The sequence below is a fragment of the Vigna unguiculata genome, chromosome 6 (assembly GCF_004118075.2).
Source record: "Vigna unguiculata cultivar IT97K-499-35 chromosome 6, ASM411807v1, whole genome shotgun sequence".
NCBI classification, from domain to species: domain Eukaryota; kingdom Viridiplantae; phylum Streptophyta; class Magnoliopsida; order Fabales; family Fabaceae; genus Vigna; species Vigna unguiculata.
The window spans coordinates 675,794-689,785 of NC_040284.1; the positions used below are offsets into that span (position 1 = coordinate 675,794).

Consider the following 13,992-nt stretch of genomic DNA (forward strand, 5'->3'; position numbering starts at 1 on the left):
CTTTTGGTCTCGGTCATTGGTGCCATCCACGACCATGATTGTTGGGATCCTCTCTTGTTATTTCTTGGTACCTTGATGCATCCTCAAATTTCTTTTTCATCCACATATTTTCTTCCCTTAGGACTTCATCTCGTCCTCATTCTCTAGTAACAAAGTCATGTCTTTCGTTGTGCGATTGCCCAAACGCCAACCATTTGTTATTTTTCGTAATTAACCATGTCCCTTGTTGACACCACGTGATCTTCTAACATTAAATTGGTCCCACAATGGACACAAAATGTTCGTATATGAGGTTAATATGTCCTTATAAGATCCTTTTTAGTCTCTTAATTCATGATGCGCTTATTGTGATGTCTAAGTGAGGTCTTTTGGTTCTACCAAGATGCGGGGAGTCCCTCCAAAAGACTCTCTGACGCCCAAATCAGTAATTGTCAAATACAGTAACTATAGTAATAAATGTATACTCTTTTACATTGTTAACAATGCTCCTTTTATACCTATCACATGGGCTTTTTTTCTTGGATGGACCTTCATTAGGTCAAATTTTAGGATACCTAGGTAATGTATCTTCTAGGGTGTTTAATCTTCTGGTTATCTTAATCATGTTCTTATAATCAGAAATAAGATGTACATTCTACTCAAAATGACATTATCTCGATAATATCCTATACAAATTTTTTATTATTGTTAATAAAAATCAAGAACCTACTTAATTTTCTCTACACGAGAATAGATGAAATTTAAATATATTTATATTTTGGTATCCAAAATTTTTTCTGGGTCATTGCCAAAATAGTTTTTTTTATTGAATAGTTATTATTGGGTAATTATATTATATTGTGAATGATGGGTATTTATTTAAAGAAGGAAAATATTATTATTGGGTAGTTATATTTTATTGAATAAAGTTAGAAATAATTTATTGATATCATTTTATGAATATTTTATTATTTTTATGAAATGTAGTTAATAGTACGTATACAAATAATAGATAGCTAAAAAATTATTTACGTATGAACAGAAATTTTCGTACTACTATTTAGTCTCAGTCTCATTTCATTGGTCATTTGACTTATTTACATCTTTATCATATAAATCGACGAGTCTATCTTTATCCTAACAAGTCTATGCTTTCACACGGGCAAAGATTTTGAGCTTCTGACCATAAATATGAGCATATAAACTATTAAATAATGGTCGATAATTCATCCTATTTACAAAAAAAAAAATATGTAGAGGATCAGGTGTGAAATGATAAAATAGATATTAATTGCACTTGTTGGATGGTAGACCTGTCAAATAGCAAGAATTGAGGAAAAAAAGTTAATACTAAAAAAGAAGTTCAATATTAAGATTGTACCTTCATCATTTAAACTGGAAAATAATATTTAAAAAATATTAAAATATTCACATAATGAATATATTATATTTTAAAAAATATAATTACACCATAATAAATACAATAGACCACTTGATAATTGATATAGAAATAATAATTAAAATATAAGATATTTTGTCAATTAATTTTATTTGGTAATCAATTATAATATTTACATATATTATAATTTTGATCCACCTTGATGATCAATTCTTATTCTCTTTTTTACACACTTATAATTTTTTTGTACTTTTATTGATTTGAGAGTCGAAGAATCTTCTGCATAGATCTTCACTCGGTTTTCATTGACGATAAGCCTTTTCTTAGTAGAATGACACTACTTTCCAATAAAAACATTTTGAAATATCCACCGTGGGACGTGGGTAAAATTAATCCAAACTACAAGTCTTATGGTATTAACTATAAGTATAATTGTTGCATCATCCTCAACTACTCTTAATGTGGATCTATCAAATGGGGCCCTTGCAGCTTATATTGAAGTGATTCTTCATAAAGCTGTGTGCATTCCTCTTGCTACCTATTTTAAATTGAGTGGTAAACAAAGTCCTTCAAATGAAGTTCCTTATGCATTTATGGTGCAATTTGACGCGTGCAATGGTATGTACAAGACTAGATATTTGTCTAATGTAAGTAAAAAACATTAACATTTTGTGAAAGATTTTGAGGTATCTTTGTGGTACTAGTGATTTGAGGCTTTGTTTTGGAGGTGATAAATCTACTTTGATGGGTTACTCAAACTCTGATATGGGTGGATACATTGATTCCAAAAAGTCCACTTTAGGCTATTTGATTAAGTTTATGTTGGGGCAACGTGGTTTTAGAAAGGGGGTGAATAGAGCCTGCAGACATTTTAAAATCATTTTTGCGCAGACATAATTTAAGCGAATTAAAAGTATAAGGCAGAAAGGAATGCAAGGATTTATACTAGTTCTCCCAAACGTTGAGGATACTTCCCATCTCCTAAGAAATCTGCTTAAGAAGTTCCACTAATGAAATTCCTTGATTAACATGAGTATCAGCCTCTTCAGGTTGCAATGAGAATCAATCTCTCTAGATATCACGAGTATAAACCTCTCCAAGTTATAAGCATAAACCTTTTCAAGTATCCTTCTCAATCTTCTCCTAAGATCAAGAACTCTCAATTACAATCAACATCAATAATCTCTCACCAGGAGAGTACAACCAAGGTGACATAACAAACTTCACAATTTGAATGTTATTACAATGGTTTTCACTCAACCCAAATATCAATCTACAAAATATGAATTTGACTTTATGCACTTAGAGTATTCTCACTTTGAATCCTTGTATAGATTTTTACAATTTTGCTCATTCTTTATTTCAGCATTCTTTCATCTTCTCTTCTTCATGTTGGTCTTTGATCGAAGTCGTACCTAACCAAATTAAACAATTTAAATGTAGTACTTGGTAATGGACCCAAATTCATCTCCTAAACTACTAATATTATCGTTCAAAGGTTCCAGATTCAAACACAACAAAATAGGGTGGGGGATTTGGCAGATTCACAACAAAATTCAAATCGTAATTGTAGATAAATAAAATAGTGTTATAAAACAATATTGATTCCTTGATTCAATTGAAATTTCACCAATCACAGATTACGGAATTAATTGTTCTATCCAATTTGCTCTCATGAAATCTGAAACTAATCAACTAAGCGAACATTAACAAGAGTTGAATATACCATTAAGCAAAGCATATTTCAAGCAAATAACACCCACAAATTAAGCAAGCTATGAACAACCCATACCCATTAAGCATGAATACAAGCCAATTTAGGTGCACAAACACGAATTTGAGATTAAGCATACATCAATTTCATGTTTTACCATGAAAATGCAACCTGAAGAAGGGCAAACCAGAACAAAATTCGAAAACGAATAAAAACTATATGGTTTCATTTCAATTTCTTCAAGGAATCAATACAGAGGGTTTAGGTAGACATTGAATTCCACATACAACTCAAACAAAAACAAAATTGCATTATAAGAGTAAGAAAAGAGGGAACAACCGCAATTTCGATTGAATGGGACAAAAACCCTAAGTTGGGTGGTGCTCCAATGGTTACAAAATCACAAAAATGAAGAATTCCCAAGTGGGTGCTCTCATAAAACGTTAAATCATAATGGGAGAGAAGAGAGGTCTCCAAAACCCTCCTAAAACCCTTAAAACATGTTCCCCTCAATTCAGCCACTCATTTTAAAAAAAAAAACCACTCAAGACTGCAAAATTACAAAAATGTCACTCTTGGTCCAAAATGATAGCCCAATCGCTTGAATGACGTGGAAATGACATGAAAATGATGTGGAAGCTCTCTTCATCTTAAGATTAATGTACAAGCTCCAAAATTACTTCACAAACTACAAAATAATTAGAAACGAAAATTAGACCAATTAATGCCAAATTAATCAAAATTCGGAATAATGGCCCAATAAAACCCAATGGACGAAAATGCACTAAAGATAAACAATTAAGCACTAAACATCTATAAAGATGAGCACAAAAAGGCAATGGAATGGGGATAGTAATGACTCATCAGTCTTTGTATTTAAAATCAAGTTGTGCCAATTGACCATTGAAGCATATTCAATTGAGTATATTATGCAAATCTTCAATATCTTCTTAATTCTTCATTCGAAAGTTCTTAGTAAATCAGTCAAGTGTATTGATTCCTATGAATTATCGATTCTTTCCTTTTTAGCATTCAAAAATTTGAATTTTAATCTTCATTGTATCGTTATTCAATCATATGGATATTCTCTTGTTGTCTTTGATCTACATAGTTTTTTCCTTGCTCGTGATTGGTTGATAATCATATCATAATATTCTCAATGTTCAATTAAAGAGGTTTTCCTTTATATTTCTATTTAATCAATCTTGATATTCTTAAGATATATCTTCAATTAGATCCTTAATCATAATATCTTCAATTTATGTTGAGCCTTTGAATACTTACTTCTCAATCTTCTTAATTGGATACTATGATATTCTTTTCATTGATTTGATCATCAATTTCAATGTTAAGATTTATTTGATCATATCAGATTTCATCTTGGTATCATCTTGTGATTTGTTTAACCTTTTTGCACCATATGATTATCTGATCTTGACTCGTCTAATAGTTAGTGTCATCCAATATCGTCTAATAGTCTAAGCCTTATTTATCAAGCCTTATTTGTAGATAGTCAAAGTGTTATCCATTTTGGTAAGAATCCAACTTTTCATTCTAAAGCCACACATATTGATGTGAGGTATCATTAGATTTGTGATTGCTTAAATCCTAATTTGTTAGAGTTAGATAAAGTGCACATAGATGATGATGTTGATATGTGACTAAGGCATTACCAAGACAAAAGTTTGAAGTTTCTTGTGAGATTGTCTAATTGGCAGTCACCTCCACATAGTTGTGAGGGGGGAGATATTTTGGGTTGGTGATCAAGGTTGTACCTGACCAAATTAAAGAGTGTAAATGCAATACTTAGGAGTTAACCCAAGGTCTTCAAAAAGTGACCATTGTTTTCAATCAAAGCCTTCCAGATACAACAAAAAGGGAGGGGGGAGGGTTTGGTTTGGCATATTCAAATTCCAACAAAAAATTAAGAACACGTAATTGTAAAAATTTAATCAAAATTTTTTTAAAACGTATTGATTCCTTGATTCCAATGAAAACCCACCAATCACAGATTACGAAAATAATTATTCTATCCATTTTACTCTCATGAAACTCAAAATTAACCAATTAAGCAAAGATTAACACAAGTTCATTATGCAATTAAGCAGAGCACATATCATTCAACTTCTCACACACAGATTAAGAACTGTGACAGAACCCAAACTCATTAAGCATATAAGGGGCTGTAAAAGTGTAGAAAATGTAAAACCATGATTAAACATCACTGAATTTCGTGTTCATTCAAATAAGCATGGATTGAACAAGATGAAGAGCAAACTAGAACAAAAATGCACTACAAAACAACAACCCCATGGTCTCATTTCAGTTCTTCAAGGAATCAATACAATTGTGGATTCTTGAATGAGTCTCCAATGGAGGCTCTAAAAAATGTGCCAAAATAGAATGGGGGTAAACGACTATGCAAAAAACCTAAAATCCTACTAAACTTGTGGTCACATCACCACAGATCCACATATTTACAAAAATGTTGGCCCAATGACGTGGACAAGCAAAATGACATGGCATAGACGTGGCAATGATGTGGGAATGATGTGACAACTCTCTCTTCATCTTAATATTAGTGTACAAGCTCCAAAATTGCTTCACAAAAATACCTAAAAAAATTAGAAACGAAAATAGACCAATTAATGTCAAATTAATCAAAATTCATAGTAATGGCCCAATGTAGCCCAATAGATGAAAATGCACTAACAATAGACAATTAAGCACTAAACAACCATCAAGATGGGCACAAAAAGGCAATGGAATAAGGGAAAATAGTGACTCATCAATTGAGCTCCTTACTATGTGTCTAAAAATTTCAACCTAATCAAGTCTACTTGTCTCACTTAACCTATGTCGAGAACGGTTTTCTTGAATGTCCTATTTTTGGCACGTTTGGAGGAGATAAAAGTGAGAAAATTTGTCATCATATTCATTGAGCTCCCTCACTAAAGTTACGATTTCTGCTACCTTAGCCGTTGGATCAAGATGAAACTTTGACAGAAGGTTTACAACATATAGTTCTTCATTTTAACCATTGGGATCTCCAATTGAATGTTTGTGGTTAGAGAAATCAGTCTCATACTATTGCTCAGTTTTAGATTTCTATTTCTTTGTTCTTCATATTTCAGAGGATTATTGTTTTGATGTTTTGGCTAGTTATAGGCACTTGTTTGTGCTTTTTGATTTGACTCTCTTATAACCGTATTTGATCTTGGTAAAGCTTGATTGACTGACTTGTACTAGTGTAGTTCTCACATTGAAAGGGTTTTCCCACGTTAAAAATATAAGTGTTCTCTTTTGTGATTATTGTTGTCATTTTTATTCTTATTGATCCTCACAAATTCTTGCAAGTTTGGAAGAATTATTTTGTTGCATACTTTGTTATTTTTGGTTTTTGTTTTCTATTCCCCATATTGTTTGTATAAAAAGCATACTAATAAAGCATACTTAACATTAATTTGATTATTTAAATATAAAAACTAACGACTAATAAAATACAAACTACTAACATTTGATGATAAAAAAATATAACAACTTTTTTTCTCAATTATCAATTTAATGAATAATCAATTTATCATATAAATAAATAATTATTGAAGAACTTATCATAAATATGTTTAGTAAGGGATTTCATAGACTCTAAAATGACACAACCCTTAGTTTGTTATGATTTTGTATTTCTAAGACACACCATTAAAGACTTGACATTTGGAGAGAACACATCCTTTCAAGCAAAATGAATTAATGTTTCTTCATTTAAAGTTGTTTTGACTTCCTTTTTTAGCACTTTGTATTACTAGAAAACACATTACGGAGTTGATGTCTTTGTTTCCTCTCCCTTTGTTTGTGTTTTCTCTTGTCACCCCTCTCTTTCTTCTAACAACTAAGTACACAATCTTTTCTATAATGCCTTTTTCTTGTAATTTTTATTATTCCTCTCATGTTTGGGCCTCCTTTGTAGAAAGAGAAGTTGTTAACATTACAAAGAAATGATCCTTTGAGAGTGGTTGTCATTCCTTGTTCGTTGAAGAGAGTTTTATGGAGATTTTAGCTTCTCCTCCTCCCTCTACTAACTTAGTTGTTATAGAGGTACTTTCAATTATCGAGGTTATTAAACCCACCCTCACCCATTCCCTACTGACCTCATAACCCATATTTATGGTGAGCAGAAAGCAAACATTTATGATTTTACTTTTGTGATTAAATTCATAAAAATCATATATAGTGTGTTATCTATATATGGTTTGAACATTGGAAAACCGTGTTGACTAAGTAAAATGGAAATAATAATAATAATAAATAAATAGTGAGAAAAAATATACATACATATTAATTAAAAAATGTTAATAAAAACATCCTTAATGAAAATTATTATTATATATATATATATATATATTAATAATGTTTTTTCTTATTATATTTGTTTAAGACATTTTACTCCATACCTAGTTATTTATTTAAAGTTCTTGCTTGAATTTTATTTTACTTTTCATTATATATAAAGAGTTGTGTTTTGGCGATCAATTATATCTTTTGTCTTAGTGTTAAACACTCAATCCAACAAATTTAAAGCCTTCATTCATTTAAAATTTGACTAATCTTATGGTTAAACGGACTAATAAGAAAGAAAAGCATCAAAGGACAAACAATGGGTTGAAATTCTACTCTAAAGAGTTTCACAACTTCTTTAAAGGTTAAGGTATTATTAGATATTGTATTATTCATCATACACTATAACAAAATGGGATACCTAAAAGGATAAACATGAAATTTTTAGAAAAAAAAGGTGTATAACCTTTGATAATAGTTACCACTTAAACAAAGGGTGATTCTAACTACAAACATAACAATGTAAAGAGCTCAAATGCTAGTTTGAAACATCAATCGACACGTAAAAAAAGTTTAACGCAGTTGCATTAGAAGGACCATATGTATTTATTTTTAAAGTTTGGGGACTAAATTGTATCAGAGTCTATATTAGGGATGAATTCCAATTTTTCTTTAAAGTTTATGTACTAAAAACATATTTAACCTTAAATCATCTAATTAGACTAAAAGTGATACTCATGGGTAGTGTAACATCCCGGTAGCATATTACTTAAAATAAAAAGAATTAAACAATTATGACATGAAAACCTCATTTATTATCAATCCATTTCTCAAAACGTGGGAAATTTTTAAAAAAAGCTTTAAATTTAATATCCACTATGAATAAACAAAATACTTATAATTCTCTATTATTACAATTTGAAAGTCCAAAATATTAATTTAATTACATGAAAATTAAATAAAAGTATTTATAAAATCCCCTCGTACTCTGCTCCCTCACTCCCCCTCTAAGCATCTCCTGGCTCACTTGAAACATCATCTACTTCCGAATAACAAGTTACCCGATCATCGCCACACACAAACAAATAAGGTGAGCTATGCACATAGATATAAATAAATATGAAATACACCCACCCAATAAGTCAAAAAATATTTATTATTCAACAAAACACCCACCCTCATAATCATTATGAGTTCATGCATGCAATCTAAATCTTGGCACTTCATCTGGAAAAACATCCGCATATTCAGTGGCCACCGGTATGGATCAGATTATCTTTGAAGCACTTTTCTTATCTAGCTTGGCCACCACCATAAAACATGTGGCCCCTCCTTGTAGTTCCTTCAATACTTGCTGAGTTGAGATCAACTCTAACCCTGCATGTTCTGGGAATACCAAATTGCGCCGTCAACAATCGATCATGATGTGATTGTTAGACAGCCAATCCATTCCAGTATAACGTCCAATCCCTCTAGAGGCAAGCACACCAGGTTCACTTTGAATCTGCGACTTGCCACTTCAATCACACACGCAACACAAACTGAACTAGTAACCACCTGATTCGAAGATGGAGTTGAAACCAACAACTCACAGTCCAAGTCACATTTCTCTAAGCTCATCTTCGCCACACATCCGTTGCTCTAGAGTCAAATAATACAAGTACATTATGCCCCCCAAGTAAACAAGATTGCATGATGAGATTACCTGACTGTGTAACTTCTGTAGAGGTCATAGCAAAGACCCTTCCAGCAACTTTAGGTCTCTCTGATCTAGGAGGTGATGGTTTCTTCGTCGCACTGGTCTTCTTTTCTGGGCATTGGTTAGAAAAATGCCCAACCTCATCACATATGAAGCAACAAGGACTGATCCCTTGTCCACTGGTTTGACTCTTCAACTTAGGACAATTCCTCTTCAAGTGCGCTCCCCCACATTGGAAGCATTTAAAGTCTCCAGAGGTGGTAGGAAGACGGCTGTAAGGCTTCTTCATCTGTCTAGCCTCTGCGACATTCCCCTGATGTCGAACAACGGGACCAGGACCCTTCTCCAGGTGCTCAACACTCTTGGCCTGTTCCACCAAGATTGGGAATCTTCTTTCTGTCAAAGGCGTTACCACCTTCTTTAGCTCATGTTTGTGTCCTCGCTCAAACTTTAGAGACCTCCATTCATCCCTTTTTGCAGTGCATGGAATTCAGCCTCCTTGTCCTACCTAGTCGTATTTGAGAAATATTTTTTAGGAAACGAGTCCTGAAGCTGGTCTAGTCCACCTGTTCTTCTCGGGTTTGCATCTATTGTTGCATTCCCGCCCACCAATACTCGGCGTCATCATTCAGTAGATAGGTGGCAAAAAGGAGCTTCTTCTCATTCGCGTAGTTCATCACATTGAATATCTTCTCACATTTGCGGAACCATGCATCTGCTTCATCAGGAGAGGCTTTGCCAGTGAACTTTACTGGCTTGTGTCGTAGGAAATCCTCCATAGTTGGCACCCTGACCGACGCAATCACTGCTCTGGGCTGCGCTGCTACAGGTGGCTGCATCGCATCCACCATCCAGTGAATAGCCTCCACGATGTCATCATCACCATTTCCATTCCTTCTCCTCCTGTTAGCAGCCATAGCCTGAATACGCCACATTTCAACTGTTAAGAATCAGTCACTTAGTTAAACAAAGCCATTCATACCTTTACAACATTTAACTCAAACACAAAAAATAATCAATCGATAATCTCACTCGCCAAAAGCCCCAGAATATTTAAAATATTTTCAAAAATTTTTCTCTGATACCAACTGTAACATCCCGATACGATATTACTTAAAATAAAAAGAATTAAACAATTATGACATGAAAACCTCATTTATTATCAATCCATTTCCCGAAACGTGGAAAATTTTTAAAACCTTTAAATTTAATATCCACTATAAATAAACAAAATACTTATAATTCTCTATTACAATTTGAAAGTCCAAAATAGTAATTTAATTACATGAAAATTAAATAAAAGTATTTATAAAATCCCCTCGTACTCTGCTCCCTCACTCTGCCTCTATGCAACTCTTGGCTCACCTGAAACATCATCTGCTCCCGGATAACAAGTTACCCGATCATCGCCACACACAAGCAGATATGGTGAGTTATGCACACAGATATAAATAAATATGAAATACACCCACCCGATAAGTCAAAAAATATTTATTATTCCACAAAACACCCACCCTCATAATCATTATGAGTTCACCGCTATATCTCGCTGAGGCGAGACCTTCTCGTCTTATCGAGACCCTCGTTCGCTCAAACACACAGTCCCTCGCCTGGATGAGGATTCAATGTAACATGCACAAGTCTCATCGTGACCTCGCTTCGGCTAGCCATTCTCGCCTAAGCAGGAGAGCATGTTGCTCAACCCTAACAATGGTCGCCAAGCGAAAAGCTCAAACCAGAACCAAGATCGATAATCTGCAACTTTCGCTTAGGCGAGAGTAACTCGCTTGGGCGAAAATAGTAGAGTTTCGTCTCTAATCTCGCAAGCAAACAATCCAATGAATACCAAAACACATCACCACCATTACAAAACAGTCTATATCAACAAGCACATCACATGAACCTGTTTTAATTCCATTTGAATCGCCAAAACATGAGGTTTAACCATAGGCAACCAATACAGTACCAAAACCCTCATTCTAGTCGCATAAAGCATAAAAGACTTTACAGCAACATCAATTTACCTCAACTTCTCAATCTCATAACATATAACACGGATTTCATATCATACAAGAATCAATGGAGAAGAGAAAACCCAAAAGCACAACTCTATAATTTAATTCACACACATAAAGACAGCTTCCCCTAACCTGAAATCCTTGATTAAAATTTGGGAAGAGAAGAGTGTCCCTTTTTTCTCACTAGTGCTTTGCCTCAGACTTTCTCCCACTTCAGCCTCTTGCATACCCGAAACTCACCTCTCACTCTCTAATTTCGTTCTCTTTTCAAAAGCCAATTAACAGCACTGCTAAAACCCTTCTTTTCCCCCAAAATTGCCTTTTATATGTGTCTTAATTAGGGGTTTAAGTGCTAAAACGAAAATAGGCTTTATGGTGGTTTTAATTTCTATTCAAGGATGATCATTACACAATGGTTTTCAGCCCCTATTGGCTACCCCTTCTGCTAGGTTTTCTCTGCCCTTTCACATTCAAGCTTGGCTACCCCTTCTGCTAGGTTTTCTCTGCCCTTTCACATTCAAGCCAAAGCTGCTTATTATAAAATAAAATAATTCATGTCTATCAAGGTTTGAACCCGTGACTCTCCTAATGTTAAATCAATTCATCACCATTCAAACAAATCATCTTTGATGATAATTATTATAATCTCTTGATTATACTATCACTAAACAGGCTCAAATATACTATTAAAAATAATAATAAATCAAATAACACACAATTGGAATACATAAAACTCGAACCCAAGTCCTCTCACACAATCAAGTACTCTCAACCACTTGAGCTTGTACTTTTCCACGCCATACCAATTAACATTTAATGCTATCAAAGTTCCCACCACCCACAGTTATTAATCAATTAATTATTTAAATTAATTAATTTCCACGGGGCTTACAGGTAGCGTTTACATTCACCCTTAGAGTATGAAAATGAGATCATCCAAACATATCAAACTAGCGGTAATTTAAAGGGTTGTTAGGGTGAGTAAACCTTTGTGGGACATGGGCATATCTTAAAGTCTAACAATTCAACTATGGTTATCCATGAGGAATTATAGTCCCTTCTTAAGACTTGTAGGATGTAGGTGGGTCTATAAGAAGAAGATTGGAAACTCTACCTTTGATGTTGAAGTTGTCACGTATAAGGCTTACTTTGTGGCCAAAAGGTATAGTCAGAAAAAAGGAGTGGACTATAAAGGGATCTTTATACCTATACTCCAACACACATGTCCGTTAGAGTTTTGCTTGTGCTTATGGGCACTCATAGATATGGAGCTAGAGTGGCTTGGCGTGTGACACCCTCCTCTACGAAAAAGTTAAGGTAGATATTCTAATATCTTAAGTTGAAAATTTCAAAGAACCAAGGAAAGAAAATTAGACTACGAAGGTTGTTGTATCATTTGAAGTAATATCTAAGGCAATGACTTAAGAGATTCAATGAGTCCATTCTCTCTCATAGGTATAACAAAAGTCTTTATGATGCTTAAGTGTACCATAAGAAGGTATAAGATGGTTCCCATGTTTATGTTCTATTTGTATGTAGAACATATGGTTATAGCATTCATGTATAACATGGAGATTTAAAAGCTAAAGTCACTATTAGGTAGTGAATTTAAGATGAAAGACTTAATAGCTACTGTAAAATTGTTGGCATGAAGATCAAGTGGGATCGTGATTAGAAGATGTTCTTTCAATAAGGGTACATACAAAAGGTCTTAAACCATTATGAAATGAGTGGTGCCAAGGTAGTCATTAATTTTTTGACATCATCCATTTATCTATTTGTAACCAATACTACTATTGCAAGATCCTTAAATGAATGCATGACTCATATTCCTCGTGCTAGTGTGTTGGAGAGTGTGTTATATGTGGTGATGTATTCTAGATTAGAAAATTTCCAAGCAATCATTGAGGGTACACTTGATGTGTGCTTTGTCTACAAGGGTGACACAAGTGCACCATTGTTTGACAATAATGTTTTTTATTGTTGAAGTAGAATGCATGGCTCTTGTAAAGCCATAAAAAGGAGAGGATTTGGACGAAACGCTTGGCGAGTAATATGAGATTTTGAGAAGGTAAGGCTATTAGATTTTGTTATAGCCTCAATGTAATTTTCTAGCTGAAAGTTCAAGTTCATCATGAATAAACAAAGTATATTGATGTCAGGTATCACTTTCTTCACATACAAAAAATCACTTAAGTGCAATAAATTGATATAAAAGACAATCCAACATACATGCTTATTATACATATATTGCTCAAACCGATCAATTAAATCAGCATTTCCAGATCGCTTGATTATCATAAGTGCTTCTTGATCACTCAATCATGACCACACAAGACACATAGAAACACTAGAATCAATGCAGCAATATTTGGACCCGAAGCCTACAACTTTCAACACCATCGTAAACTCTAATTAACAAAAAAATGAAGCAAATAACTAAATAGTTAGGCAAGATTGGGATCATAATCCAAGGTTAGAACAAGGATAAGGTGGGTTAATAAAAATTGAGCAAGGTACTACCCCAAAGGTAGGTAAAAGAAAAAAGAAACACTATAAATAGAGCAACCTAGGTCAATCTAGAGGTAGATAAAAGAACATATTCTTGAACACCACCTAACTTAAGCTCCAGAAGACCAAATGGACCTATTGATGGCATACTCCCTAGCCATGGCCAAACACTTTCGAGAAGAGTTGGATTCATCTATGCAAGGTGAAGCAAAGCTATATCTTTTAGGCCATTTTGAAGTATCTCTAGTAGATTAGGAATATTTTAGACCTTTTATTAAGGGTCATGTAGTGTATAATTTTGTTTAGGCCTTGTATGAAGGGCCCAATAGTATAGGGT

The 13,992-nt window shown here is 33.6% G+C and overlaps 1 protein-coding gene across 1 annotated transcript; it reads right to left on the reverse strand.

The window, feature by feature from the left end:
- Positions 1-9,043: 9,043 nt before the first annotated feature.
- Positions 9,044-10,061, reverse strand: LOC114187773. The gene is made up of 2 exons (XM_028076142.1): positions 9,736-10,061; positions 9,044-9,596 (listed from the first exon to the last, which is right to left on the reverse strand). The coding sequence occupies exons 1-2, from the start codon at positions 10,059-10,061 to the stop codon at positions 9,044-9,046; spliced, it is 879 nt and encodes a 292-aa protein (XP_027931943.1).
- Between the last annotated feature and the right edge of the window lie 3,931 nt (positions 10,062-13,992).